At 38.8% G+C, this 25,541-nt stretch overlaps 1 protein-coding gene across 1 annotated transcript in view; it reads right to left on the reverse strand.

Annotated features, from left to right (window-relative positions):
- DGKH (diacylglycerol kinase eta) overlaps positions 1–25,541 on the reverse strand; it is a 147,823-nt gene that overhangs the window by 46,521 nt on the left and 75,761 nt on the right. Inside the window, exons 3-6 of the mRNA XM_026034502.1 lie at positions 23,990–24,100; positions 22,736–22,816; positions 6,083–6,187; positions 5,646–5,778 (exon numbers count right to left, since the gene is read on the reverse strand). Coding sequence (XP_025890287.1) covers positions 5,646–5,778; positions 6,083–6,187; positions 22,736–22,816; positions 23,990–24,100 — 430 coding nt within the window. The remainder of the gene's footprint in view (positions 1–5,645; positions 5,779–6,082; positions 6,188–22,735; positions 22,817–23,989; positions 24,101–25,541) is intronic.

Below are 25,541 nucleotides of genomic sequence, written 5' to 3' on the forward strand. Positions count from 1 at the left end.
TACAGAGCAGAATGGAAAATAGAGGTATARAAAAGGAATGTTTTAACCAACTTTAAATCTTAGTTTCTGCTGCTGTCCATCTTCTTTTATCTCCAATGGCATTTTCTCCAATTATCTCCAATGGCAGCCTGGAACAGGCTGCCCAGAGAGGTTGTGGAGTCTCCTTCTTTGGAGATTTTTAAAACCCGCYTGGATGCAGCCCTGTGCCACGTGCTCTAGGTGACCCTGCGTGAGCAGGGGGGTTGGACTAGATGACCTCTGAGGTCCCTTCCAACCTTAAGCATTCTAGGATTCTATGATTCTATGATTATATGTCATTCATGAGCCAGTGTGACATTAGAAATCTTTCAGAAACATGCAGACATGTTTCTAAATACCAGTTAGCACTACTTTCCCAGTGAAAATTAGGACATGATGAAACAAATAAACAAACAATGTCAGTTCCAAACKAGGCTCTTCACAGAGCCATTTTCAGAAGTTTAATTTCCTGTGTAAATAGTTCTAACTAGCATACAAAACAAGCCTCTCTGAAAGCCAATCAAGCAAACCATTTAATTAGCAAACAGTTGCCACAGTTGCACCAACATCTGTTGTGAGACAYGGTGATTAAATCTACAGCCATTATTATCTATAACAAAGTAAAGTCAATATTACTCAGCATTATCATAGGACCTCATAAGCTGAAAATACACATCCTTGTTATAAAATACCTTTTCCTCAAAGGTTGCTCCTTTCATACACTCATCAATTAACTCAGCTGCATTGGGGAAAAAAAAATGTCCCGCCAAAATTCTCACTCTTCCAACAATCTTCTGATGAATTTTCTGGACTCTTCAAAGAAAAGCTGCTGTCTCAGACTGTTCTTTTCCAACCTCAAAGTTGTGAAACTCATCTAAGGATCCCTGGACCTCTTTCTACAGTTTAATCTGTGGAGATGGGGAGGATTTATCTTGGGAATTTATCATGAAATCTGCTGGGTTTGATTCCAAGAATATTCTTGTAGGAAGGATGGGTTCAMAAGACACAGGGAAAACAGGGTGGCAAACTGCCATGAAAACAGCAATCTAACTTCACTCCGAATTKAAGCCTATACTAATGATGGTATTAAAGATAAAATTCTGTAGTTTCTTGTTAATTTTTACAATTTTCTTGAAAATAAACAGTTTTGTTAAGTCCATTTAATATTACATACAATAGGTTATAAGAACCCTTGCATTCCAAAGCCAGGCTGCAAAGTCAGGTTACTTGTGCAGCCCTAACACAGCTTCTTCMCGAGGCAGGGGTGAAGTCTTCATCATAAGATCATGCACTTTTTCAAAAATAGGACCCTGATTCACACGTGGGACCAGTGGTTTCTGGTAAATACTAAGATGTACAGTACTCTGATACAAGCCAGTTTTCAATGAGCATTTGCCTTATTTACCCAAAGCTAATCAAAAGCTGCTCTCAACTTACAATTACTAATTTGCTCATGGGCTAATCTTACTGTGCTCACCAGTACAACTTTGGAGTGCTTAAAAAACGCCTCTTAATTTTCAGTGTACTGCCAAGATAAGGGTTTGCTTTTATTCTTATCKACAGAAGGGGTAACTGAAGCATAGAAGGATTAAAAACAAACTTGTCTACCAATTGTGGGGGTTAAAAAAACAATGGAGGCCTGATTTTTCAGTATGATTTATCTTCAAATTATCAGTGTCTTTAAAACATAGTATTGCTTACTTATTTATGCAGTTATTGAATGCTCAGCATCTTTGTGCTAGAGACCCCAGGTTATTAAGCTAAGCACCCAGAAAATAAAAAACACACAACTAATAAATTGATGGAAAAGAATCCATTTCAAGTGATTACCCCAGAATCACGGAGAGCTGCAATGGGTGGCAAAGTCTCCTCACACATTCTTCTGGCAGAGCCTCGATCAGCTACCTGTGAGCTACCCTCTCCATTCCCACCTACTTCTTTCTTGATTCTGTCTCCAGCTTTTGTAGAAAATGTGGCCGAAGYGGTGGGGCCAGCAGCAATCCAACCTTTGCTCATGCTGCTGTGCTCCAGGCAGTCAGAAAGATGCTGAGGGGGGGAAGCGATGGGGGAGAAGCAGTTGTAATGGAAAAAGACCAGCTGCAAAATGGACCAAGGCCCATTTATAGAAGCAATTTCAACCTCCTGTTTTCATATTGCCTGACTCCACGCTCCTGAAGTGTTCTTTCAACACGGCTTTGTGTGTGCAATTCATCAGGGTAGAAAGTGTCTCATCTGCATCGCATTATTCGGCTTCGGAGGTATATTTGATATTCAACCACCCAGACTCAGTCATGATAATGAAACACTGCACAGAGACATATTTTGTGAATACTCACAAAGGCAGTGCTCCGCTGACAACAACTTTGACAGAAATGCTTTATTATTACAGAGCAACTGTATTAAAACTGAGGCTAATAAGATCTGTAAGAGTTAGAAAATGATTTATTAGTTTTTAGGTTTCTTTGTCTAAACATCTCACATATCTCTGTGATAACCTGACAATCTCATACCCCCGAGCATACAGCAAACTGAACTCTGAACAAGAGAGACATTTGAGGAGAATAAGGAACAAAAGCCTGACTTGATTCAAAYGGTTTGAAATGACTGTCAAAGGACGAAGGGCAAAGAAAGTAAGTTCTCTGTCCTAGTAAAGAGTGTAAATGAATGCAGGGAGATCAGTCCTTTAGAACTAGCTAGAGGAAAATGTTTATKTATCAGTACAAGATACTTAGTTGGACAGCACTTGAAAAGTATGGTATATTTTAAGAAGATACAAAGGAAGAACTAGTGGGAGAAAAGGCACCTCATTTCAAAGACATACAATTAAATTTTTAAAAAGTCCAGTATTTCTTTGAACAGCACAAAAATGAATTCTGGTTTGTTATGAGTTTTCTTCTTATGTTTGAGCTTCACATTTATTCTGGGACATCTAATAAGATGCTAGCTCACACTACACTCTTTCTCCTACTGAATAACATGCTCTCTTCTTCTACACTGCCTTCCACAAAACTGAAGGAGTATTTGCAGGGTGACCTGCACTCATTTGTTCAACATTTGTTGACACTTACTGTGAGGGGAGGGTCCTGAAAAGGMAGGCAGACCCACAGCCCACTTTATTTCCAGAGGAAATGAAGTCCGTGCAATCAGGCTAAAAAGCAGTTGGGAAGAGCTGCTGAAAGGCTGAAGAGAATGAAATATTAAAGAACTGATCCTCTAAAGCATTATGAGCTGCAAAATACCAGCATTGGGATTTATTTTTATTTTTTACCTATGATAATAGTCAAGAATTAGACCACAAAGAGTACAAAGAACCTCAGCTACTTTGAAGAGAACTTGGCATGCCAGTAACCTGATGCCCTGAAAGGAGGCAGAGTTCCAGTATCTGCTGAGAAGCATCATCTCACCAATACAGGAGATAATAGCACAGCCTGGGTTTGACAACCACACAAATAATTGAATTTAATATAGACATAAATGGATTCCCAGTGTAAAGCAGTACTTGAGGCTTCAGATGTCAGGCATGAATATTTAACCAGGTCTTTTAAAGAAGCAATGAGAAAAAGTAGAACAGAAGATGTCTGGGGAATCGTGAGTCTCCATACCTACTATATCATCTCTTCAAAATCTCTATATTGYCAGCACAATATAAGTCAAGGAATAGATAGTGAAAATGTATTGGAAGTGCACATGAGAAAAGCAACTAGATTGCAATTTCATCACATTCATTCGCATCTCATTTCAGAGAAGTAAGTAGTATCAAGCCAAAATATACTTGTTATATGAAGAAATTAAGGAGCTTTAACACGGACTTTTACAGAATACAGAATCAGGTAAAAAGTATGAGTATTTCAGTTGAAGAAGTAACTTTAACTGATTCACATAGATAGATATGTAGTAGACACACACGCTTCAAAAATTAGAGAGCAAATGTATATACTAGTAGCTAAAAAGTAAGATGGGGTAAATTTTTAACAGATGAAGGAATATCAGAATATCTATACCTAAGCCAATCCAGGTATTGTGAATATGATACTGAAGAACAGAGGAATTTACTACTAGGAGTCCTCTGTAACAATTGCTGAAAGCTCAACTGGTATCRCATATCTGGATAAAGGCATCATTAGTTTTTAATATGTAATGTAGAAAGATGACAAAGTATGAAATGGGAAATATAGGAGACTTCCTTAATGTAAAGTTAATGCCATCTCCTTAGAAATTAAAGCTATATTTAGGAGTCAAACAAGATATTYAAAATGAGAAAACAATGAACACAGATAAGATTGCAGGACTAACTCTTGCCTAAACGATCTTTGAAAACAGCTACAGTATGACCTTATGAAGCTAAAYGAAGCATAAAAAGAAAAAAAACTCAGATAATGTAACTATTTTAAGACAATATAATGATTTTAGTTAAGCACTTGCTACTACATTTTTCAGTATCAGATATTGAAAATACCCAATTGCCTAAAACAGTCTGAGCGAGTGACTTATGAACAGTTGAAAACACATACTAAAGAAGTTGGAAGTAACTGTTCTATATAATTTCTATGAAACAGGTTCATTCCATTTCTTGGCAATCGCACCATAACTTGTCTTAAGGATATAGACAATTCATGGTAGTAGGTAAATGTTTCCTGTAGTACAGTTTTCCTAATATACTGTATTATGTGTATACTTAAGCAYTGTAACAGCATCAGCAACATAAATGAATTCACAGTCAGGTAACATACATGCAAAAATCAATTTTTGAAGGGTCTAAGTAGCAGTTAACTCTTTTTTGGACAGTTAACTATTTTGCAATTAAATGCTTAGTTATTATTAACACTTAAGTATAAAAACATCACCCAAGCTCATGTCTGAATTTCATAAGAACCATAAAGCCCCAACAATGTTCCATTTGCACCCTGAATCCAAAAAACAGCAGACTTGCTACTGCTTTTCTTCCACAGAGCTTATAGCACAAAACAAATACAYTGAGTGTTTTAGATTTATTATAAATATTTGCTTACATGAGATCTCTTCCCCAAGTAAGCTTAATGCTGAAGCTTTACCCACATCTCCTTTTGGTTTCTTTTGGTTATTATCTATTTCACAGGCAAAATGCAAAAGTATCTACCTCTCCATCCTTTAAATGCATGTTAAAAGCTTAACTTCTGCCTTCACAGCCTATACTGCAGGATGAGCAAGAGAGCACAGAGCAAACAAGCAGCAGAGGGAGAAAGGTCACAGAATTATAATAACTGCTACAGATTTGGAGCAGAAACAACCATTTTATTTTTCTTCTGGGGCATGTTGATTCTGCAAATCAGTAAGACTTTTCTGGTTCACACCTGCATTTTTAAAGTGCAAAGCAAAGACATCCTATCTTCGCTTGCAAACCTTTCCCCACAGGCAGGCACTTTCTGAAGTGGCAGCTGCAGCAGGAGGGACCATTTGACTGGAGGAAAAAGGCATGAGGAGTGAGAGCCATTAGCAGCCAGGCTCCCAAATCGATTTCTCCTTTTTAGTTTTCCTCTTTTCTTACTCATTATTTGCAGAATCATCACCTGACCTAAACTTTCAGTGGTTTGTCCAGCTGCATCGCATTATATATACATGGAGGGGGGGGAAAAAGCATCAATTTTTACCTTCACAAGACAGGCCGTGAGAGGTGACTCCGGAGAGGCTCTCCCTACACACGTTACAGAAGGTGGGTCGGGCATGGGAGCAGGCGTACCAGTTATGCATCCCTGAGAAATGTTCCACATTAAACTGTGCGGTCTAGTAAAGGAGAAGTTAAGACAAATTTGCAAGTACAGAACACAGCTACGGTGACTGAAATTACCGAGGGTTTCCATAATGCTGGGGACAGTGCAATGCTCAGGAAAAGCAAGCTCAAGGGCAGCTTCAGCTTGCTCTCCCTCCAAACAAAAATATCGTAATAAGCTGTCGTTTGGCTAGTAAAGTGCTTTACACAAAGCTAGGTGTTGATTTCAAATACACACTTCATGCAAAGAAGGGCTAAACTCTGTGTCCTGTAGCTTGGTCTTTAGAGCAGGTTGTGCTGACAGGGATATTAACTTACCTCATAGTGTTCTCTAGACTGTACGGACTTCAGAGAGCTTATCCAATCCTCCATTTCTTTTCTGTTTTCAGCACACAATATTAACCTCCTGAACGGGGTGATTATCTGAAAAAGATTTGCATTGTAATGATTCTACACAGTGGAAATCATCATAAATCAGAGTATCTGATCAAGATTTTCCTCGGGCATGATGTAAGCGAAAGACACACCCCAGATCACAGGATATTAAAGGCTTAAAATATATTATTTCCTTTAATGCTACCAAGAAGAGTTTGCTTTTCCCCCTCCAGTTCCCAAGGTTTGTATGAGGCTTTTATACAGGTTTTTACAATGTAGGTTGACCACGACTCCTTTTCAGCTCTTTGTCTCTGCATTCAGACTTGAACACTCAAATAGAAAGCTCTGAAATTACTAAAACAACCTTTCTAGATCTCATTAATTGAGAAAGATTTCGATCCTTTTCCATAACAGAATTATAGCAGCTGCAAAGTCCATTCAAATTGCTGGAAATGAAAACAAATCATATTGATATACAAAAGCCTGGAAATCAAAAAGGAAAAAAAAGTTTCACTATATTTCTCTGCCTTGAATATTAAGTTTACATAATTTTAAGCATATATTAATCTTAAACAGAGCATTCCACATAAAAGCTAATACACAAACAAWACAAAAGCTTTATGAAAAGACAGAGAACAAAAGCAAAGAGCTGAAATCATATCCTACAGTCCTTCTAAAACGGCTGAATGAATTTCTGGAACAAGTTGATGCTGGGGGAGCCCTAAGTGGTCTGAATTTAGACTCTAGAAATCAGAAAATGAGAGAAAATGAGGTGTCTTGGAGGGTCAGAGAATAAGCTGTTTCCCTCTTTCCCTCACTAGTAAATAAATAATTAAAATAACAATAAGACACCAGAAACTATCAGTTAACTCCCACTGAAATTATTTTGAGCACTGCACTAAAATAGATGAAGCAATTACTTCTTCAACAGCAAGGAATTTAAAACAAAAGAAGCATATAAAACCAAAGGAAAAGTTATTTGTATTGTTATATGAAGTCTGAAAAATAAATGAAACTAAATCCTCTATAAGTCTTCCACATAAGTCCACTGCATATTATCTCCCACCCACACTTGCAAATTACTTACATAAAATAGAGGCTAGACCAACAAAAAAATCTCTGCTCTGAGCATTGCATTAAATGCTATAGGCTCCATATCATAACAATTGTGCAATATTACAAGCCCTTATCTACAGCTGCATTCACTTACCCAAGCTCTGCTGGAAATAGTCTCTAGTGTTGACTTGTCCTACCCACTTCTTCATTAAACTGACTGAGCTGCACTTTACCATATCTCAGAGGCGACGCAAGCTGAAGTGCAGCAGGCTGCAAGTCACATGGAAGAGGCAAAACCCTTGGGGCTTTGCTTTTTTTTTAATAAGATGTAGGCACTTCAGATGGAATGCAATGGTTTCCCTCTGCTTTCTATTTCCTTCAATCTTGCTTAAGCTTTTTAATAAGGTTTATTAGCAGCTATCCACGACTCTTCTGAAGAACAGTTAATGCAAAGAGCAATGCTTCCCTCATTAGTTTGGAGCCAAATAGACGCTTTATTACTTCAAAATGTTTTTCTAGGCCAGGTCATCAAATAAAGCCCAGAAAAGCCATTAAATCATAATATAACCCTGGCTCCAATAACAATCAGCATTCGCCAGGAATTTCCAGGTTTCAGTCCACTCAGAAATCTTATCTGTGCAGATACACGCACCCCGCTCCTTCCCACTACACAGCACAACACCACACTATGGATTAAGCCAAAAGAAATCTACTCAAAACCCCACAATTGGTGTCAGACATTGGTTTCGTGGCTCAAATGCAGTTCTCCAGTGCCCACCGAGATGTTCTCTAGCACCCAAAGCATCTAGCACCTCTGTGGCAGGTACCACAGAGGACCAGAACACCCGGGGACCCAGGTGAGACACCAAAGGACACCATAAAAGGTACAACCTACCCACATGTTAGCAACCAAACTGTGCCACCAAACATGGTTAATGAGCATGTAAACATACCAAAAATTCCTATATCCTAAGTTTTTCTTAAATATTTCCTTAGAGAAATTTCAAAGTCCTAGGAGTTATTAGGTTATACTCTAATGATTACATAACTGGAGGTCATATTGTCGTTAGTCCTATAAAAAGTAAGTGGAAAGCCAGAAGACTAAAACATATTTGAATACACAGCACACAAGATGATTAATCCACATTTTCTCCTTGATTTGCATATTTCTAAGCAGCAAACTTCAGGAAGGAATATGCTACATCCTAAGAGATGAAATGCATTATATGCAAAAAAATACTGACTATCCTTGCATTCTTCCTTAAAAGAAAGAAAAAGAGAGAGAGAGAGAGAGAGAGAAGCTAAGCATTCCATTTAAGTTCCCACTTATTTTTATGACTAAAAAATGATGGAAAAGACATAGTCTCACTACATTGGGACCTATTTCACATAACCCAAAACTTAGTGAGTGAAGGGAATGGTTAATACATAAAAAGAGATTTTGTTCGTTTGTTTTGKTTTTTTTTTAAGCAACACATCATTAAGTTTTGAAACTTATCCCCAAGGATGTTCAGGAGTCTGGAGGTATAAATCTTCTAAAAAGGGATTCGACACATTCATCAAGAGTAAATGTACCATATAATATCAGAGAGGGCATTTCTGACTTTCTGCTTATTAAGGCCTTAAGACCCACTAAATTACTGAATGCTCGGAAATTATGCAGGAGGAAGGATCACTGGGCATTCCCTCTTCCTCATGCTGCTTTCAGGAGTATCTGCTGTTCTTGATCAATGCAAGACACTATATGATTCAACACGGCTTTATGAGCTTTACTTTAACTCAGTGTATCTGTTTTGGCTTATCCCAAACTCAAAATGATTTCATACTCCTCTTCAGTTGCACAGAAGGCATGTTTTCTTATGGATGCTCAAAGAACATTATGAAAAAAAACAAGTTAAGTGGTATTTATTAGAGACTGTTTAATCCATATGCAGACATAATAGTAAAATAGCTTTAATTACCCTTAGGGGTAATTGTAGCCATGGAAATCTGGATTTTACTAATAATGCCATCTCAYTGCATGCAGCTATATTCAAAATCCTACCTTATTTTCTATCACCTTATTCCATATTATTTTTTTCTTGATTAACCTGCCCCAAATATTATTATTTGTCACTCAATACAATAAGCTGTCAATGTCATTGAAGAATGACATGAGACATGAAGAAATCAGTTAATTCAGTGACAAAAGCACCGTCAGAGGAAACACCAGGAGAGCATCTGAAGAAGTAACACGAGACCAAGAAAACTTCCCCCCTCGCATTTCGGAGAACCTCAGGTGCCAATGGCTCACACTCTGACAGAGCAGAAGACACATYGAGAAGGATAAACACAGAAGAAAGGCCTTAAAAAGGAATAAATCAAACAAATTCAATTTAGAAGATTAAGTTACTCTGAACCTTTTTGCCCTTGTCAAGGAGCCAGGAAGGAGTCATTGCTGATTCTGGAGGAGGGAAGGTTACCAAAGCCAGATACTGCAGTACAGTGGAAAGTAATGAAATGGAGGTAGCAGAGAGAGAGACACCACTTGTAATGCAGTGAGCACAGGGAAAGGCCAGGCAGTATTTGAAGGGAAACAGTGCAAGTAATAAGACATCAGAGGGAATAAAAACACCTGGATAGGAAGAAAAATGGCCCATTAATGTGATACTGTTCCTTATTTTTATTCAGAAAAAAAAGTGCTTTTGAGTGGTGGACAAAGAAGAGAACATTCTTCAGTCTCCCACCATACAGTTCTTGACATAAATTAGTATTTTTCACACATGCTGATGTTCAGATAATTCAATATCTAAAAAAAATACGCATRCTCCTATGTAGGTATATGCTTTTAYGTGTATTAAAAAAACCCTGAAAACTTCAGTGAAAAGTACCCAGTCAAGTTTTGAGATACTGCAGCAACTTCTCTTCCAAACACCTGCCAAGGCCTTTTCAAAGCAAATAAAATTCCATTAAATTCAATAGAAATTTGAAAGCACCTTTTCTTTCAAAGAGGCTAACTTCAACACAGTTCTACATAGCCTTCAATGCAGTAAGTTTAGCCTTAAGAACTGTAAAATAAAAATCCAGGCTTTTTCCAGTAATCCCACGATTTACTTTGTTAAAATAAAAATGCTAACGTGACAGGAATTCATGAAGAGAAACAGTTCTCAAAGCTTGGTGGCTACTTTTTGGTGTTGCCTGCTGTGGGAGTCCCTCTCTTTTCCACGCACTCTATATGGTGCCAATGTAGGCAGCTAGATAGGTACTTAGACCTGGTGGCATGAAATACCTTCAGATTCAACCTCCTAATTGCAATATAGGAATAAAGATACTGCTATAAACATCTCCCTCACATATTCATGAAGTAAAACATATAATCTCTTGGCCAATGGTCACTGTTCATTTTACCAGTGAGTCAATAAAATAGAAGTCATCTACAAATTAATGTCAGGATCCTCCACGTAAAGTCAATAGTCTTTGGTATAGTAGAGCACTATTGACAGGTACATCAATTAATACTTGTACTAAGTACTGTCTGAAATATTTATACTTTCTCAAAGAGAAAGGGATGGTGTAATAATGCAAAATTAATGCTGTCCACAATGCTGTAAAAAGGCAGTTCCTCTATGGATCTTCTGGAATATGAATCCTCTCTTCTTTTCTCACTCTAATTACATCAATACCAGATTATTATGGTTTCAGGGCACCCATGAATGGCCATAATACCAAAACTTCATCACTAAAAAAACTGCCCTAATTATCTGGCAAAAACGATACTTCAGGCATGCTGAATGATATCCTAATCTGATATCAAAACCAGAGCTGAAATATCATCTCTAAAAAATTGCACACATTACATTTGCTAACCAAGAAAACGGCCTGCATCTCTGCAGCACTACAGCAGCAACTGTAAGTGACCCAACTTCCTGCAACATGATATTTGCAATAAAGCACCTTATGTTCCTTTAAATTATTATCAGGCATTACACTAATAGCCCTGTGTACAGCAGATCCTGAGTTGGTTTAGTAATGCATAGGCATCATTTGCAAACAGCAGCAGGTGGGGAAATGGCTTTCCTGTTCTTTGAAGAGATATTTTAAATACATCTTTCTAAAACTACTGGAAAGAGGGTGGTATAAAGAGGGAGAGTGCACCCCATTTTCTTACTTGACGCCTGGGACATGAATATGAGTGAGTTCATCCTTTGCAAGGAGCAAATTAATCCTTTGCAACTTCCCTCCACTAGGAGATTTATTTCCCAGTCTCCATGGAGGTGGGTACATAGGAATCCTATGGAATAGGAAGTAAAAACACCGGTGTTCCCTTCTGCTGATGCAAGCACCAGCACAGACAGCTGGGGACATGGGTGCATCAGTAACTGTCTGCAAAAAACCCCACAGTAACACTTGGAAAAGCTTCCTACAGAACCCTAATTGCTTTGGATTAAGGATACTAAACAAATACATAGTGCTGTCATTACCAAAGCTGTATTCAGTGCTTTATGTTGAATTGTCAGTGTTATTTTTTAAACTGAGCAGAGCCAGGCAAACATACAAAATGCCACAGAGAGAGAGCTGATGATTTAAAAGCAAAACAAGCAATAAATGGCTATTATATTTGCCTGAGTACAATACAGAATTTATAATCAGACCAATTAGTTTTCTCTGCTCCACTAAAATGTTACTTCCCCCTTCTTGCTGCCTTTCTGCTATTTCACTGTTGCCAGTCTCACAAGTAATGAAATAATGTGTGGTTTTGGTCCCCATTATAAGAACAGCTCTTAGGAGGGAGAAGAAAATGGTTTGTCCCACATGTGGGTACTTGTATTCTCAAATCTCCAACGAAGGAGGAAACTACGCAAGGGTCTAAAGGAGGAAACTAAACAATAGCTCCAAACTTTTCARTTTCAGAGGATCAAGACATAGGGCRAGACCAAAGTCAAAACAGCACTTCTTTAATTATTTAAAAATACAGAAGAACAAGAAGGTGGCTCTGGAAAGAGAGAACACTCTAAGCCTAGGTAAGAAAGAATAGGAATAAAAAGGTTTATATACAGCTCTTGCTCTTCTCCTTCCTCGCCTCCTCTCCAAGCAGGTTCAGGCTGTTTTTCTTATCTCTGCTGGTTTCTGACCAGCAGAGAACTGCTCCATTCCTGCTGGTCCCTCTCCAGCTCCTTTGGAGCCTAACCATCAGCTCCCCCTCTCTGCAGCCCCAAAGGAGTTGCCAGCTCCCTGTAGCCACATGGGAGATGCACCCAACACGTCCTCACAGGAGATGGACCCAATGTGTCCTCATGGGGGATGCACCCAATGCATCCTTGCACTTCTGCACAGGCTCAGCAGCTTTTCAAGAAAAGAAGCATCTTACTCTGCTTTCAGAGCATTCCCTCTCCTCCCATCTTCTTAATAGAGCACCCAACACATATGCTCCATCATATATGTGCTTTTGTTATACAGAATCACATCCTGGTTGAGGTTGGAAGGGGCCTCTAGAGATCACCTACTCCAACCCCTGCTCCAGCAGGGACACCCAGAGCACGGGGCACAGGGCGGCATCCAGGCGGGTTTGGAAGATCTCCAGAGAAGGAGACTCCACAGCCTCCCCGGGCAGCCTGTTCCAGGGCTCTGTCACCCTCACAGTGAAGAAGTTCCTCCTCACATGACGATGGAACTGCCTGTGTTGCAACTTACATCCATTGCCTAATGAATACTGTTCACTGAACTTAAAGACAAACTTCGCTTATTGGGACTCCAAAGATGCGACAGCTCTACCACAAAGCCCTGCCTGAACCTGGCAAGCAAGCAGAGTAGACTCTGAGGGACTGTGCTCCTTCACTAGGCATGGAGATAACATAAGCCACTGTTCCTGGTTGAGTATTTSAGGACACGCTACAAAAAAATAGCAGGAAAAGCAACACAAGACCGTTTATTTACTCAAAGTTCTGGGAGTTCTTTTCGGCCAGCTCTAAGTTAAAAATTTCCTCTCTCAGTTCCCTGCTAGTGTTTTGGTATGAGTCTGCTTGTGGTTCTGGAGAGGCAGGCTCAAGAAATGTTTCAGGTCACGAGCAACGCTGTGTTTGCTCCTGCCGAGGCAGGGAGATGGGCACTCCAGGCTTCCTTGGACAATGCTGAAATTGTTTTAACTTTACATTTTAGTACCAAGGTCTCAATAAGAGTAAAGGGTCGCAGCGTTGCTTTCTTGGTCTAGCTAAAGAGGATAAGTAGCAGTGAACAGAGACTAAGTCTCTGTATTCTTATTTTAACACAATCACTTTCTTGACAGCATGCACTCTTAGACGTCCATTTATTTTTTTTCCCCATGGAGCCTCCAGCTTTTCTTTTGAATTTATTAATTTCTCCTGGTCATATTTAATTCCTTTTAGTCACTTTGTATTTTGGCAAGTACCTGTCTTATTCATTCCAGCTCAATTCAACAGAAACACAAAATGATAATTCCCACTTTGTTACTGCACTTTTTTTTTTGAGGGGTGCCGATATGTAAGCTCTTCTGAACAAGGAATCTCAGTTCCTTGATGTCACTCTGTTTATTTCTGAAGAATATAAACAGAATCCTATTTACCTAAACACGGCAGCATCTGTAGCAGTGGCTTTCAACACTTTTGGACTCACAGGYAGCTTAAATTTTCCAATGTGTTAAAAAATTTTGGTAGCTTATCAGCCCAAAGGGCCTACTGATCACAGACTGTAAAGCACAGACTTAGCTACATGATGGATGTTCATGGATGTACAGACCAGGATGAGGTGACCATGACTGTGGCTCCTAGATCCCTGGAGGTGCTCGAAACTCAACGGGACGCAGCCCAGAGCAGGGCCGGCCTCCTGTCCATGGGGTCCCTCCGAAGGGCCCTTCCAAGTTAAGTTACTGGGCCAATCTAATTCCTTCCAGGTAAATCAAGAAGTTGCAACACGCCCAAATAAGCAAAATAAATCAAGAAGTGACCATCAATCCCCACTTTGTCAGACATCAGAAATACTGCAAATTAGGCCTYGTGTGTCTATCAGCAACCTACCTCTGGAAGTATTACTCCTTATGAAACATAAATTAAAAAAAGGGGCCTTCTAACAAGACAGCTACAAGAATGAGAATTGGAAAATTTCGTTAYTTTGGAATGAAGAATTAGCAACATCTCTTAATCAGTATTTAGATATAGTAAGAATAATAAAAAACGTTCTTGCAAATATGAATTGTAAACTGGTAGGTATAGCCCAATGTCTTTAAAAATCTTATATAAATGAGACTTACTTTCTATACACTTACTGTCTGATTCTGTAAATATCATTGTGTCTAACTACCAGATGGGATGGCTTCAGTACTTAAAAGAAAGCACCTAATTCTATATTTAATGAAATCAGGCACAACAAAGCTATCTAAAGTAGTTACTAGTTTCTTCTTTTGTAATCACATATTGCTATTTAAACATAATCCAGATGCTTGAAGCCAGGGATCCTTGCTCACTAGAAGCAGGAAATGTACTAAAGTTTACACCAGCAGAACTGTTTATAAAATTATTTTGTATACAGGAACTGTACTGAGGGATACTTTCTAAGCCTTCCTCAGTATTTAACTATTTTTTAGCATAAGAAGAGAGAAAAGATATGGAAGACTAATGCAGAATTGCAGATCTAATGAAAACTTGCAAGTCTGATGGATTAATTCATAAAATATTGATCATTTTCCAAATACCGTGACTGTTTTAACAATCCTATACAATGCATTCAGACAGCGAAATAAGTGATGCTGTCCATCTCTGTATTTATATGCAAGCCTTTTTATYGTTTTTCACAAATTAAAGAAATMCTTCAAAAATTAAAGGAAGAAACAKAGTAGTTYGGTTTTCTGTGACCTATTTTTCAAAAGTTTCTGCATGAGCTCAAAAATGTTGAAAACATGATCCAGGTAAATGAAACAGGAATTTAAATGTATGGTATAGACAAGAATCTTCACATTTTTAATAACACTTTTTTTCCCCCCTCTCTTCTGAAAAGCATTCAGCTTCCTTGTAATAGCTCAGTCCCAAGGGATGTATCTATGGATTTTAGCCTCACAGCTGAAAAGCTTTATTGCTTTTTCATAACGAAACGTAAAGCRCCAACGTCTCTAGACACTCCAGGGAAAGGGAGACAGTGCATCAAGTCAGAGATAAGCTGCTTAAATCTTGAAAGTCACACCCAAAGCTACCCAAAGAGCTCTCAGCTTTATTATGGTTTTTGTCACTGTCAGTGGATGCGGGAGAGCCAGCAAATACTAAATGGAGGAAAAAAACCTAAGTGCATCATAAGACTCYAACACTAATTGTTTTTGTCTCTCCTTTTCTGCAGCATAATTAATTTGCTATTGCATCTTTTTTTTTTAATTTCTAAGCTGCCTGAATATAGAAAGAAAAAAAAAAAAAAAAAAAGAGAAAATTGAAGAAAATGGGATCCAAAGCACTTCCCCTTTGTTTTTGTGGTTTGGGTAGTGCTCAGGCTGGGAGCATCAAAAAAGCCTTTGTCACTTAAAAGCTACTCAGCATTTCTATGACATAGGAGATAGTTCACAACTGGAGAAAAGCTAGTTTCTTTTCTTCACATCAGAAGACTCAGCTCCCAGTGCTGGAACAGTGGTTCGAGACAACCCAAAGTTGGGTCATGCATGTGGGACTAGCACAGGATCCCCAACTCCTTCCTGGCATGTTTGTCCTTGTCAATATAAGAGGCTCCAAGTTCTCATGGGTGTTGCTCCAAGCGCCTGGGTGAGCCCTACACTGGCCTGTAGATCCAGCRCAAGAACAGAATTTGATGTGTAAATTACTTGAAATTTGTGGCTTATCAAGAAGCCACAAGTTTCTTTACCAAGAAACAGGAACATGTTTCCAAACACRGCATCATTCTTTATGTGCCACCATGACTCAATAAATACAGAAGTCCACCAACACGCATGTCCTCCTTCAAGGGAGCACCACCAAGACCTACAAGCAGCAATTCACTGAAAAGGTGTTTCTCACAGAGAAATAAAACTGCAGATAGACATGCTCCTAAGTATTCCCACAGAGCAAAATGGACAATTGCTGCCTGCCGTTAAGGTGCAGGCAGCGATACTGAGTTGTTGCAGCTCCTCACCCTGTGCCATGCAGTGGGGATGGCTGCCTGCACCCTCAGCAGTGCAGAAACCCTCCAGCAGATCCAGGGAAGGGCATCTGGCTGAGATGGGCAATCCCTGCCAAGGAGCAAASCCAACAGGAAAAACAACAACAACAACACAGCTCGTAAGCAGCAGGGCATCCTGCTGCGCCTATGAGGCACACAGTGGCCACCTTCAACAAAYGGGTGGCTTGGCAAATGCTGAGACCAGAGGAAACCACCCAAGGCCTGGAATAACTACAAGACTCAAGGGCAGTTGCTGAGTCCACAGGGGTCTCCCAATGCAGGAGCAGCAATGTGATTTCACAAAACTGCAGAAATAAGAAACACGGACAAAGAAAAGCAGTATGAATCCCAGAAAAGGCCAGTGTAATTTTTAGGCGGGTAGCATCTGGAAAAAGGATAGAGGAAGAAAAAGAAATTGAGGTAGGAAATGGTCAGAAAGAGGCTCAATACTTTGAGCAAACAAATCTCCTAGACACTGGTCTGCAGGGAAGTGGCTTTTGAAAACAAGCAGGACAGGTCTGAGAAACTCCTCCCTTAGCATCCACAGGCACATTGGCACTGAAATAAAGCTCAAGACCCTCAGCATTGACACTTCTCTCTCACACAAACACTCAAAACAAAAGGGCCTACATAAAGTTGAATTGGTCCTAGACTGTATGATGAGGGAAACAAAACTACCAGCATAATTATTCCCAGCTTTGAGACCATGTTTCTGATATTGAGACAGAAAACTGCAGCGACCCAAACCCAAAGGGAAGTTAAAAGGTTTCAAATTCCTTTGGGAAAACACTTCTCTCATTTCCTTTCAACGTGGCCTGGGGAAACTTCAGCAATTCTCATATCTAGTCACACGTTCCTCGTAAAAAACGAAATAAAAACAATATTCCTGAAGAAAAGCCTTGACAAAGCAAAGACAAGTCTCTAAAATTCACACTATCCGATATATAGCAAAATCTGGGCAACACCACAACATCCAGTCTGTTTTTCAAGTCCATGGTGAGTCTCAAAATTTAATTTTCTAAATTCAATTAGAAGCAGCTAATCCAAACAGTGAGTGCAGAACACACGAGGATGGCAGAAGAGTTCGTGCTATTGAAATAAGCTGCTTAAGAGCACTGTGTCTTCAGGCCAAGTTGTGAGAAAATTGCAATTCTGAGAAAAATCACAAGTAGTGAGGAGTTGAGCTGCTCACGCATCTGAGTGGTCTCCCATTAGAAGCAGCAACTGTGCAAAGAAGAGGGGAATCAGCCTGGGCTTTAAGCTGGTTCCGTATCTACTGCCAACACGGAGGATATCCTGGAGGAAATAGAGGAAATAGAATAATGTGACTTCCAAAAAAAAACCCACAAAAAACCAAAAAAAAAAACTGTCAACTTTGACCAGTGCAGTTGCTGCAAAGGAGTACTTGGCCTCACTAACCTACAAAAAAAAAAAAGACCAGTGCAGTTGCTGCAAAGGAGTACTTGGCCTCACTAACCTACAAAAAAAAAAAATCCTAACTCCATCAAACTACTAGAGGAAAAATCAGTTAATACTTCTAAAATCAAAATTTATAACCTTTACTTTTCTTTTTTATTATTGAGAAAAAATTTTCAAAGCCCCTTAGTATGTACAGCACATTGGGAAATCAAGTACAAGAGGATAAAGATTTTTCATTGATAGAGATTTTTCACTGAAAAGCAGAACTTTCTATTTTCATGTTAGAAGGAATTGCTATGTTTGTCCAAAACATTGGACATCAGAGAAAGAAAGAAAAACAAATAAGTAAATAACTTAATCATTGTTTTGTAATGAAATAGCATTCAGGGAYAAACTGAAAAAATAACTAATGAATATATTATAAAAAAATAAGAAAAATGGTCAGCTTTACTATGGCAAGAGATTCTTAGATAATCAGCACCTTATTTGGCGATCCCAAAATTTTGKGATGCAATTCGAAAACTGGAAAAAGAATGTCAAGTAGAGAAGTGGATATATTTACAAATAATATCATATTTTGGTTGCTTAGCTCCCCCCTTTGATCATTGAGGCACTGCAGATACGAGCACACATCCCTGAGGCTTGAGAAAGTTCAGGGTTGGTAAAAACAAATGCTGATCARAAGTATAGAAAAACACAAAAGAAGAGAAATTTAATGTGTTTAGGAACTACAAACAACTCCGGATTAACAGGAAAGGGATCCTGGTACCATTTTAGAGAATTCAAAAAAATGCATAATGTGGGGCTGCAGTAGAAAACAAACAAAATGTACGATCTATGAGGAACATAATTCGAAAAATATTAAGCCTAGATATCTGTGATTTGTTTTTATTTGGACTATTGAGTGCCAAAATAGTCATTCCACTTATCAGATGATATTACAGAATATGAGAAGAACATCAAGATTAGAGTATRAAGTTTACAAAACTTATTTATACCTTGAAAAATAGGCAAAGTTTTAAAAAGCAAACTCTCCTTTTCTCATATTTCTACATTACACATAAGAATGTAGAAAATAAAAATCAGACACTTCACTGCTTTTGCTAGCTTTTTCTCATAACACTGAGAGGATACTTAATTAAAGCCCTATACATTAATAGCCATCAAAGGAAAACAATATATAATTACACTGCAAAATGGTCTGCATTACCAAAACCAAGAAATCAGCAAAAAAAAAAAAAAATTACRGCAGTAGACATTTTTGCAAACATATCCAGAATCCCAGTAATCACTGTTACTGGCTGGAATATAAAGCCTCATTTCCAGCCAATTTCTAATTACTAAGAACTGCAATGGGCTTTCCAGGACAGCAGCTCTGTGGTTTCCTCCTCAGGATGACCACTCTCAGCAGCTGCATGCTGGACAAGAAAGATGAGATGCATCCTCAGAAAAGGCTCAGAAAAGATTCAGCCTCTGAAAAGACTGAGAAAAACAGAAGCAGGGGTCTGCATTTTAGGTGGCTTGGAGGACACCRCCCCAGTTAAGGGACATATAGCCAGTGATCTGTGGAGTCCAGAGCAACACTGAGCTGAACAAATGTATGATTCTACTTTGAGAGCTACTAGTCTCAAACTCGATTTAAACTGAATTTAGGCACCTCTAAATCCATCACTGAATCCCACCCTGAAGGTAGGGCAAGCTGAGTCCCCTCTTGGAGCATTATCTATCACATTCATTCTCATTCTCCTAGGGGCAGCCTCCCCAGTTAAAGTGAAATTATTTCCCCTGCTATTTTCAGAAGCATCTAGATACGAGAATTAATCTATTCACTTTTCTTCAGAATCCATGTTTAGTAAGAGATGGAGTATCCACAGCTTTGTGTGCAAATGTGAAGGGGACTAGAAGTTGGCCTTACTAAAATCAAATGATTTAGTAAGGCCAACTTCTAACTTTGGAGTAAACTTCAACTTTGGGGTAAAACCCCAAAACCAGTGCCTCTACCCTGAAGTTATTATCTTTCCATCATAACTGTCACAGAAGAGGACAACAATTAAAATGCTTCAGACCTCAGTTTGGAGGGACTAAATAGAAGTGTTGCCACATGATGCTTGGGAGACCAAGCCAAGATTTATAATAACTCATGACATTTTACACATTCACCTGGACAAACAACTGAAAAGCTCCACTGTTAGAATTTACAGCTTTTTTTTTTCTCTTCTCCCAGTGTGCATCAAAGGTTTTTTTGRGATTTCATTTTTTTCCATGGAAAGACAGAGATAAACACCTACGGCAAAAGCTGCCTTCTCAAAAACAAATCAGAGCTCATTGCCATCTTTGCTACCCTGCAAACGCTGTTGATTGGTCTGTCTAAAAATAATTTTACTGCTTAAAAATCCTATTCCTTATACACCTACACTTACACACAACCCACCGAGGTAGAAGCAAAGCAATGGGGGGGGGTGGCCAGAGACAGGATTCAACAGAATACTCAAAAACATTAAGAGAGCTCAGCCCCAATCCCTGCCACTGAACTGGGGGTACCTGGGGAACAAGAGCCCTGTGGCCGAYGGGGAGGGTGATACTGAGCTTAGCCAAGCTCCACTGCCCTTCAGATCTACTCACACACTCTAGTACCCAGCAGACAAGTGGCAAAGAGAAACAGAAAATCTACTGCTCTTTAGCACAAGCCTATTCACTGGGAACTGCTTGCTAGCAGAGAGCTGATTGCTCATTGAAAAGTAATGATGATACCAGCAATAAAGTATAAATTGAGACAGATGAGCGGTTGCAGTCTAGCAGCTTCTTATTTTAATTAGCAAATATTTATTTATCTCGACTTCCCCCTTATCCTCAATTTGTTTGTAGTAAGAAAGGGAAAGTCATTCTGGGCACTCAGGCTGATATTTAGTTACATGGAATATTCTACAAGCACGCACATTACAAATAAACTCAATCTCAAATCAGTGTTTTGGGACTAATTTTAGGACTTGGGTTTTATCCAAAAAAAGAGCACGGAAAATTTTGACATAAACAGCTCTGTCTCCAAACAGAAACCAGAAAGGGCAAAAGAAGGCAGAAGGGTATTTGCACAACAAGCTGGGGGGTTGGGAGACTGGGGACAGGAATGAAGAGGGTTGGATTTCTTTTTTTTCTTTTTTTCTTTTTTTTTTTTTTTTGATAAGGGTATTTGTAAAAGAAACAAACTTAAATTTTAATGAAAATTATAAAAAACATGCTTCTCTAGAAATACGGTTATTGGGACTCTCTTCCACGCACATAAGCCTGTGTTAACCGTATTCTCTACAAGGACAAGAAACACAGAGGAACACAGTAACTCCAGGAAACAGAAAGTTTTGAGAAATGGAGAAAGAAGTGAAGAGAAAATGGAATTCTAAAAAAGACTAGATCACCTTTTTATAAAACAACAAAACCAAAAAGAGCTGTTTCTTTGCATGTCTAAGGAGGACTGCAAACCAGTGCAGGCGAGGCCAGAGGATGTCCTGCTCCGCTGAGCGGTGTTGCTTGGAGACAGGGTTAGGGAAACACAAAGGAAAAAGCCAAAAGATTAAAAGAGATGACAACTATTCCCATATTTGACAGTCAAACCAGACGACATTCCAACCCGGGAGAACTATAACCCAAATAATTTTTCAATGTGAGTTTTAATACTCCTTGGTGAAAACACTGTTTGCGAGAATACCTAGGACATGAAAATGGTGTCCCCGTAGCTTTGAGAGCTCTGGCCCCAAGACTTCCTCATCACTACTTTCTTCCCCATAAATCTTGAGTCTAATTACAAAACAGGTCTTCTGTGAAGAATCAGATACCAAGTCWGCCTAAAGTTCCCACTGTTCTATTACATTTTTTTCATTCCTGTAATAGAGAGATTGGTGAAGTAGCGCAGGTCTTCAAGGGAGGCCTAGTCTTATATCCCTTCCTGAGTTACTTACTCATGACCCTGTTGGGATGATTCTCAGCTAAAAGCCTTTGCATGTCTCATTTCTACTCAGCTACCCTGACATCTGAACGGCAGCTTCAATTCGGGACAAGACCAAAGTGGAGCTTCTAAGCAATAAACATTTTCAAGTGTCTTGCTTTTCAAATGGCAAGCTATGTCCTCATGCAGGAAAGCACTCGTTTGAGTGGGCCAAAACAGTCTTTTTAATTTCATATTTAGTCAGTAAAGAGAAACTTTTATTAGCATAGCACAATGACCTGCCCATAATAATAGAAATAAATAATTCCAGTGCTCCAATTACTCTACTAGTTGCCTGAGAAATACCAGAATAAGGATGTCCTGGAGCCATAATGAACAAGTTTTGAGACCAGCACTGGGATTGTCTCCGAAATAAATACCCATACTGACAATATAGACCATCTGYGATATTGAAAACTTCAGGAAAATGGAATATTAACATTTAAAGAGAATAATTACATTCACAAATATAGAGAAATAATTCCATTGCAGGTGGTAGAAGAACTTGTGACTTTCAAGATGGCAAATTTACACCCAGTCTTCCTCATAGCTAGTTCTTGTTCATAAAATTTACTTTTCCAGAGGTTGAGAATKAACATAGGAACAGTGTCAGATGTTATCATGTTTGCAACAATGCTGTTCAACAATAAATGTCAAGAACTGCACCTAAAACACGCTTGTAAACTTCATATAAACACAGATGTTAGCAGCACCCTTGTTTCTCATACTACTGCCAGAATCAAAGTACAACCACAAAGACAGTTACTCATATGATTTAAAAGTGGTTAAAATATAGGGGCATGATTAGCAATGTTAAAAAGTGCTGAGTTCTGTTAAAAAGAATAACTAAGACAAAATTATCAACAGTCTGTACGATACTGTTGTGATAATAAGTTATATCATTTCCAAATAAATGCCATTTTATTTTCAAATGAAGCAAAGTGAGAAGCTATTCAGATATTCTCGATTTTCTTAGAGTAACTACAGGTTTCCAGATTAGCACTATAATTGTTCCATACCGTGAAGCTGTTGTTGACATTTTTTGTGCTTGATTCAGCTACACTGGCATCTGACAGGTCAACTTCATCAAATATTAGAGACTGCAAATAGAAAAGAACACAGAAACATCAAACATGGTCTGAATCCCCTTTCAAGTAAGCTTTTTAATCGCTGCTTTCATTTCCACATGTCCCTTCCAAATGGAAAATAAAAATAGAAATAAAAATGGGGAGGAAAAAAAAGACCAGACTGCTGGTGATAAAATCTCAAAATTCTGAAGTTATTGATTTGAGTCAATAATATGGTGCTATAATAGGAGGAAATGGAGCTGGACGAGCCTCAAGAGATCCCTTCCACTCTTCTGCTTGCTGCCCCAGTAACAGAAATAGAGTCATCTCTATTACCCCAGCCCCTTGGCCAAGGATTAAGCATCTTTTGAAAAACTTCTAATGACCCAAAAAAGCAAAGGGAAGACCAACAAAAACACCCTGCTCTTTCAGAGCTTCAGGGGAGTAAGAGTTTTAGTAAGAAGAGGAGCAGCCACTAGATGTTGGTCGTGGTCTTGAAGCACCTGCAGCTCCCAAGGGTCTCCAGGACAGACGGACACTGCAGTGCAAAGGAAAGTGGCATCTGCAGCCACGAAACAGGGCGGTCTGCGATGGCCAGCACGCCAGGACGCTCTCCCTTCAGATCCTGAGGGCGAGGCAGGAAGTGCCTTTCAGGATACCAGAAATATTCCCACCCCCAGTTTTCCCAGTGACAACTTCCATGGATGAGAAACAGCTTTTTTTTTTTTTTTTCTTTTTTTCTTCTCCCCTTGCAAATGAATCCTGGCAAAAACGTTTCCCAATTTCATGTCAATGAAATTTTTACATTCTTTTGAGAACAATGTGAGTATCAGGCTACAAGAGTTCGAATGGAATTTGGTTAGAAGGATAATTTTTGAAACAATAGCTGATTTTTACTTTCTTTGGAATCTACGATTTGTCTGAGAGAGCCTGCACCTCAGAACAACACTCAGATCAGTGTATTATTTTTCTAAATAGTCTAGAAGGTTGAAAGAACAACAATAAAATGGATTTAAAAACTAAGAAGGGATTACCAGTCTTCCTTGGTGGAAGATAATTTAGCATATAACATCTTACATACTCTTTTTTTTTTTTAAAATTAGACAATCACTAATAAAACATAAAATCATTGTTATTACAATTATAAACCAAAACAAAATTGCCTTTACCAGTAAATGGCATTACTTGGTAGTATCACAGAATTACCTTTGAATCCTTAGCGTAGTAAAGGGTCCGACCTCGGAGTTTGAAATACCGCTTTTTCCACCTCTGGAAAGAGCTGGTTTGCTTCAGTAGTAATCCTTCTTTTATGCTTGTCTGAAAAACACATTAAAACAAGGTACACAAGGTAAATACTTATCCAAATGGATAACTATGCAGAAGAAAGCTGAGTTCTAAAGTGTATGTTACACCTCCTRTAATTGTCAATTTTAATTTGTATCTAATCACACTAAATTCAGACTTCTGCTCCGGCCAAGCAGACTATTCATAGCTATTTTTGAGACAATGACAGTGCTGGCAAAATGCTTATTTCACACACGCAATAAAAAGGCATGTGCAGAGGCCTATAATTACTGCAGCAATTAATACAAAATAATTCAATTGTTTGGATTGCTGCAAACRTTAAAGAGAGCAATAATTGAGGGTGGCACAATTCAGGGGAAAAAAATAATGCTAAGAGCAATCCCCACACGGCTATTCACAGCTCCAGAATCTGATTATGTTCAACAGGAACACAATTTCCCCCTAGGCCCTCATTCAACAAGGTACTTAAACTTGAGTCTAATTCAAGGACGTGAATCATGCCTCTGAAGTGGACAGTGTGATCCAATATGCTAAAAGTTAGGCACGAGCTTAAGTACCTTGCTGAACCGAGGTCTTCAGCACAAAATCAGCTTGCAAATAGACTTAATCATTTTATGGGAAGTGTGGGAGCACAATAGCCAGAGGCCTTCTTGCAAGCCAAATATTTTTAGTAAAAATAATAATAAAACAAAAAATACAGATTCATCAGGCTCATCCTAACATTTCTACTGCAATGCGAATCCCACCTCCACAGAGTCAATTTTTTGAGATTAGCAAAGTACAAATCAGTGTATTGTAGCTGTGTGCTGCTTTTCACAGCAGCATGTGTGGGATTCATCGTGCAACTGCTTACATAAATTCTCCTTTTAATCAGACGAAAGGATGTGATACAGCATTTTAGTCATGCGCCTTGAAAACCATTTTCTTCAGCTTTGAAGCACACAAAGGATATCAGACAAAGCAAGTACATTTGGATATCATATTCCAAAATGTTCTCTAAAACATTCCCACTTTGTACTAAAACAGTTTGATGAACGTCTAAAAATACAATTTCTCCACAACATGATACAAAAACATTTGCAGTTATTCTGAACTCCTTAAGGACCCAAGATCTGRCTGCAAGCTCATAGATACGTTCTTCTTTAAGCAGATTTCAAATTCTCCTTACATAATGAAAATACAGAAAGAACAGAAAACACTTTTATCTTCCTACTACTTCCTTTAAATGAGAAGCATCATCATTATGTGCATACACAGCACCCTTCATTTAGGGATTCCTAATGTAATAAAGGAAGAATATGGTCCGGAGCTCAGAAAGCAACTGAATTAATGCATTCTAGAAAGCACCTCTCTCCAATGAGGCATCAGAGATGAAAGTTGGGATTTATCTGCCTTTACTTCCCATCACAGCGATGCCAACCGATACATCCAGCCAGCATCCCAGCTGGCTCCG

Source organism: Nothoprocta perdicaria, unplaced genomic scaffold, assembly GCF_003342845.1.
Source record: "Nothoprocta perdicaria isolate Ctin4 unplaced genomic scaffold, notPer1 scaffold_145, whole genome shotgun sequence".
Taxonomy (NCBI): Eukaryota; Metazoa; Chordata; class Aves; order Tinamiformes; family Tinamidae; genus Nothoprocta; species Nothoprocta perdicaria.